Below are 5,723 nucleotides of genomic sequence, written 5' to 3' on the forward strand. Positions count from 1 at the left end.
CTTCTATGAGATTCATTGTGGTTGGTTTTATGTTGAGGTCTTTGATCCATATGGACTTGAGTTTTGTACATGGTGACATATATATGGATACATTTACATTCTTGTATTTTCTAGGCCCTCAATCTCTGGTACTAGAGAACCTGCCCAGGAATTTATTTTCTCAAATAAATCTGTTGCTATGCTTTTTCATTTCGACTTGATGTGGCTTACTGCACAGGCAGAGAAATCTAATCTCAGGGGACAGAAAAACCATTACGTGGAATACATGAAGTTTCTCTACAATCAATGAATTAAAATAAAACACCAGAAAAGGACATTTAGAGAAGGTCACAAGATTGTCCCTGCCATGAACCCTTTGACCACGTGACTATGTCCTCTATGCATGCAAGTATGGGGATACTTGGTAGAATCAGACTGGATCCCCATGCCCTCCCTGCCACACTGTCAAGAGACAGAGTGTGTTGTCAACTAAAGGAGAAGTTTCTGTTATGAGGTCTCTGCACCAGCAGAGAGTGGCAGAGCTGCAGGAAAGACTAGCCAGGTCACTTTGGAACCTAAATCCTAGAAGTCAAAAGACAAAGTCAAAAGAGTCCACTCTATGTACTGAGCTGTAGTACTTAAATTGAGTGAGATTTACATTATAAGCTGAAACAAAACAGGCAGGGTTATGGGAAACATCTAGGAAATTCACTGAAGAATCCTGGTTGCAGGTACTACCTTGGGCAACACCCAGAACATTGAGAGTCTCTGGCAAGACCACAGTATGAGAGGTTGTGTTCTCTAGCCCTGTGCCAATCACCCAAGATGGCTGTCTGTGTCTTGTACCCACTCTCCAGGCAGTCCAGCAGAGACTTATTCTCACCTGAGCATTGCTAGAAATCTTCCCCACTCCTCCATTTTCCATTGCTTATTACAGAGACATATGTTGTCACCATATAATACCTGTGCTCACATGTAGTCCTAGATCAGGAAGGGGACACTCCGTGTCTGTTTTTGAATAAGGCTCTTTAGATGCTGGAGACTAATGTGGATTCTTATGTACTTCATGTCATTGATTTAATAACAGAACTATCATTGAGTTAAGCATATCTTCAATACAACTGGAGGAGCTCTGAACAACTGTGGCCCTTAGGACCTTTATAGAAAAGAAAGGGGCTGAAGGGTATTTGCCAGGTAAGTCTAATAAATTAGAGTTTCAGTGTGGGCCTTAATCCAGATCATGCTAAACACTGACACAAAATGGACAAGAAATCAATCCCTCAGGACAGTAACAATTATACTATGGAAACAGGGACACCATAGTAGGAAGTTGTCACAATATCTGAAATAAAACAAGGAATTTTGATGATCCCACAAAAGCAGGTGATTACAAACTTACCAAGCAACATGTTTTGTTTTGTTTTGTTTTAAGAAATGAATTAGGCAATGCCCTTATGAAAAGGGACTCCGTTCTAGTAATGCAAGTTCCCCATTAAGCCTACTTGGGGAACCCCAGGGATGGAATAAATTTGCATATGTACCACACAGCCCCACAGACTAGAGAGGCAATAAGAGAAGACTGCAGGGGCCCAGTTGTGCTGTGATTTCAGAACACAGAGCTCTGAAGCATCTTCATCATGGCCTGCACCGTTCTTCTTCTCCATCTTCTCTCTCTCTATGCAGGTGAACTTCTCAGCTCCCTCCCCAGTCTCACAGGAGACCCTGAACTCGGGTAGAAATCCTCAAAATGAGTCTTTAGACTTTGACATCTCTACCTTCTCTCCCCCCTCTCTCTCTTTTTAAACAGGTTCTGTGGCCTCCTATGAGCTGATCCAACCATCTTCATTATCAGTCGCTGTAGGAGAGACTATTGAAATCACTTGCTCTGGGGATCAATTGCCAAAAAATTATGCTCATTGGTTTCAGCAAAAGCCAGGCCACTCCATTATGCGACTCATATATGAAGATACTAAGCTCTCGTCAGGGATCCCTGACCGATTCTCTGGTTCCAGTTCAGGGACAACAGCCACTTTGACTATCAGTAGAGCTCAGCCTGAGGATGAGGCTGACTATTACTGTCTTTCATCATATGGTGATGGTAGTAATATCAAACCCACAGTGATATAAACAGATGGGGAAGTGACTCACAAATCCTTTCTCTGCAGCTTGCATCATCTTCCTGTAGCCACAGCAAGACCAGAGATAAACTCATGAACATATTTGGGCCTAGTTCACCTATATCTGATGAGACTTTCCTTCTAGTATTCTAGAAGGCTCTCTAGTGAATGGATTGGGTAGGTTTAGAGCTGTCATCAATACACTGTCCTGATGATTATTAGATGAAGAATGATTATGAAAAGGGAATACAAATGAAGAGAAAGATAAATGATACATCCATACATGTTCCAGGTCTCCAAACTTCCTACTGTGAAGAGTGAGACTCCTCTAGGCAATGCTATGGATTACTTCCTTCAACAACTCAACTGGTCTTTGCTCCTAGAAACCTGGTACTCCATGACACTCCAGTACATTGAACAGAGAAATTCAGAATAATGAGTACAAAGGGATGTCTGTTAAATAAGAACAATCCATTGAGTCTTACATATCTGGCAACTGCTAGAGGTACTCTCAGTGGAATATACAGTTTGTACTTGTGTCCCTGTATTTAGGACCTTCACAGAAATGTCTAGTTTAATGATTTTATTAAGATAAGAAGTCAATATTCTTGTACCAAGTATCTCAATTTAGGATATCCTCAAAAGGGATAGCCTTGGGTTACTTTTCCTCCTTCCCACTCCCTTGTCCTCACTGTTTATAAGCCACCCTGCAGTTCAATTTTCTCTCAAAATAGTTATTCAAGAACCCAAATAATGAAGGCCAATTACCTTGGTCTTCATTGATATTCTATGGAATATCAAGGATCTTGAAGACATCTCTACATCCAGAAGGTGATGGTAAATATAGTGTAAATACATAAATGCCTCATCTGGTTCTCATTATTAATTATCCTATTGTAAAGCAGAAAAGCATTCTCACACATTCAGTACTCTTGGTTATGGAATTGAGGTAGATACATACTGGGAATGAACAGTATTCAATGCAACAGGAAACACTTAGGTGTGAGCTATAAAATGGGAGTTTGATCTTATGCATTCTCCACATCTTGAAAAAATTTCATTTCTAAAAGACAGAAATACTGATGTTTCCAATCTGGGAAATAAAGATGAAATTTCACAAAAATTCTACTGCAAACCACACTTGTCAATATGAAGGTCATACACATTTCCATGTGCCATATAATCCCTAAATAAAACCAACAAGATTAACCATGCTCTACCTACTACTATAACAAACATCTCTGTAGAAACTGCTGCCACTGTCTTACTTGAGTGGAGGCCAGGTATTAATTTCCCTCAAGGACAATAATACAGATTTTCTTCATTGTGTCTATTTTCCCTCTTCAATATCATATATTCTGAATTCTAAATTGAGTAGTTAACTATTGTTAAAGATATCATAGATGATGCTGGGATATAAAGAGTAAAAAATTATTTGAAAATATATATTCCAAGATACTTCTATCAAAATATGAAAAAGCAGGTTTGTTCACAACTTATATTTTCTTTTTTACAGATTTTATACTCTCTCAAATTCAGAAAAAAAATGTTTGCTGATAATGATTCATGAACTGACCATGTGAGATGGAATTAAGCAAATCTTTATATTTACTGCTGATGCTATACTAGGCCCTATAATTGGGAATATATATATATATATATATATATATAGTGACTAACTGTTGATCAAGAGAGAATTCTTTATTACATAAAATTCCTCAACACAGTCTTGTTGTGTCCTCCACATTCATTTGTGGTAGTCCAAGTCAGTCAGTAGCCAATAGCCTCTATTTTATTTCATGATTCCTTAGCATGAAGTTACCTAAGTGCCATACATAGAAGACAGTGCAGTCATTGTTCAGGTCTCTGGAGAAATACATTCCTTCTGGAACTCTGATGTCTCTATTATACAATCATTTTATAAAAGCAATGAACAAATATCATAGAGGGGGCTCAGCAGTTAAAAGGCCCTTCTACCATGTCTACAACATGAGTATGATTTCTGGAATCCACATGGTTGATGGGAGAACTTACTCCCCAAAAAATATCCTCTGATGTCCACATGCACAGTATGGTGTGTGTGTGTGTGTGTGTGTGTGTGTGTGTGTGTGTGTGTGTGTGTGTAAATTAGACTATCTTGGTTCAGGAAACCTGTTTCTACCCATAGGACATACGTGTGAAATAAAAAAAAAGATGATGGTGCTGGAAGGATGGAGACACATTACCTTAGAACATTCAGGTTACTAAATTCAAGCAGACTGCTTATGTATTTATAAATATAATATAATAAATGAAACTGCTAATGGTCCTCCCCTGTTCCAGAAATTCATGTGTCTCCTCAGGGTTTTCAGAATATTTCCATGTCCGGGAATGGCTCATCTCAGTTCCTATGAGAGGGCAAATCTCCAAAAATATCTCAAATTTTTCACAGAGCCCAAGCTTCCACAGTGTTGTGACCAAAGGGAGAGTTACTGAAGCAGAAGGAATAAAAGACGCAAATATATACTTTTGTCCAAACTTCATAAGTTTACATTTTTTTGGCTTTGATCTGTGAAAGAAATAGAAAACAATTGAATCTCTACATTGATGGCTCATACTGTTCACTTGCAAGGATTTGTTTTGCTCTAAAGGATTCCATACAAGTTAAGTGAGTGTCAATATTATTATTTTCTGCCTGGTCACTTAGGAATATACTTCTACCTTCTTGTATGAGGGGTGATGTACATACTAATTCATCATTAAATATGAAATATGTGTACGCAACATTATACAGACTGAGCAGAATATAATGTACTTAGGAATATAAGTGAATGGGAAGGCAGTTGAAAATGATTCAATTATAATCTGAAAAATATATTATAAGAAGCCACCTCAACCACAGTTCATTAAGCATGTAAAGGTGTTAATAGTTTATATCTCTGTATATGTTGGGAGCTGGCCTTCTGATGGTTAGCCTGGTGTTTGGTACAGCAGAAGGTCACAATTCTTCTGACTGAAGTAACCTCTTTTTTTCCCTGCTGTGGTTTATTTTCCCGACTACTGTGGTCTGTGTTCTTCCAATAAGTGTGGTCTGCACGTGAATCCCTGAAGTCTGCTCTTCAGACTGATGTGGTCTGCTCTCTATCAGTGGATTTTTCACTTGAGTTGGTACAGGGCATAGCAAAGGTACTATTCTTCTGACCGGGGTGAACTGTACTTGAGTCAGTGAAGTCTGCCTGAACTGTGGGGAAGGGAACATGAGCAATTTGGTTGTGTAAGTTAGGGGCAAAATGGACAGGGAGAGTAATAAAAGGTATGTCTTAATTGCAGGGGAGCATTCCGGGGTAAGGGAGAAACTTGGTACCAGGGAAAATCCCAGGATTCCACGAGGATGACTTCAACTAAGAATTCTAGCAATAGTGGAAAGGATGCCTGAACTGACCTCCAGCAATTAGATAAGTGAATATCCTAATTGTCATTTAAGAACCTTCATCTAGCTGGGTGGTGGTGGTGCACGCCTTTAATCCCAGCACTTGGGAGGCAGGGGCAGGCGGATCTCTGTGAGTTTGAGGCCAGCCTGGTCTACAGAGCGAGTGCCAGGAGAGGCTCCAAAGCTACAGAGAAACCCTGTCTCCTGTCTCGAAAAAC

The 5,723-nt window shown here is 39.4% G+C and overlaps 1 protein-coding gene across 1 annotated transcript in view; it reads left to right on the plus strand.

The window, feature by feature from the left end:
• The window catches only part of LOC101978883 (immunoglobulin lambda-1 light chain-like), a 76,062-nt gene that overhangs the window by 50,181 nt on the left and 20,158 nt on the right, over positions 1–5,723 (plus strand). Inside the window, exon 2 of the mRNA XM_026790169.1 lies at positions 1,787–2,097. Within this exon, the coding sequence (XP_026645970.1) occupies positions 1,787–2,097 (311 nt within the window). The remainder of the gene's footprint in view (positions 1–1,786; positions 2,098–5,723) is intronic.

Source organism: Microtus ochrogaster, unplaced genomic scaffold (genome assembly GCF_000317375.1).
Source record: "Microtus ochrogaster isolate Prairie Vole_2 unplaced genomic scaffold, MicOch1.0 UNK43, whole genome shotgun sequence".
In the NCBI taxonomy this organism is placed as follows: domain Eukaryota; kingdom Metazoa; phylum Chordata; class Mammalia; order Rodentia; family Cricetidae; genus Microtus; species Microtus ochrogaster.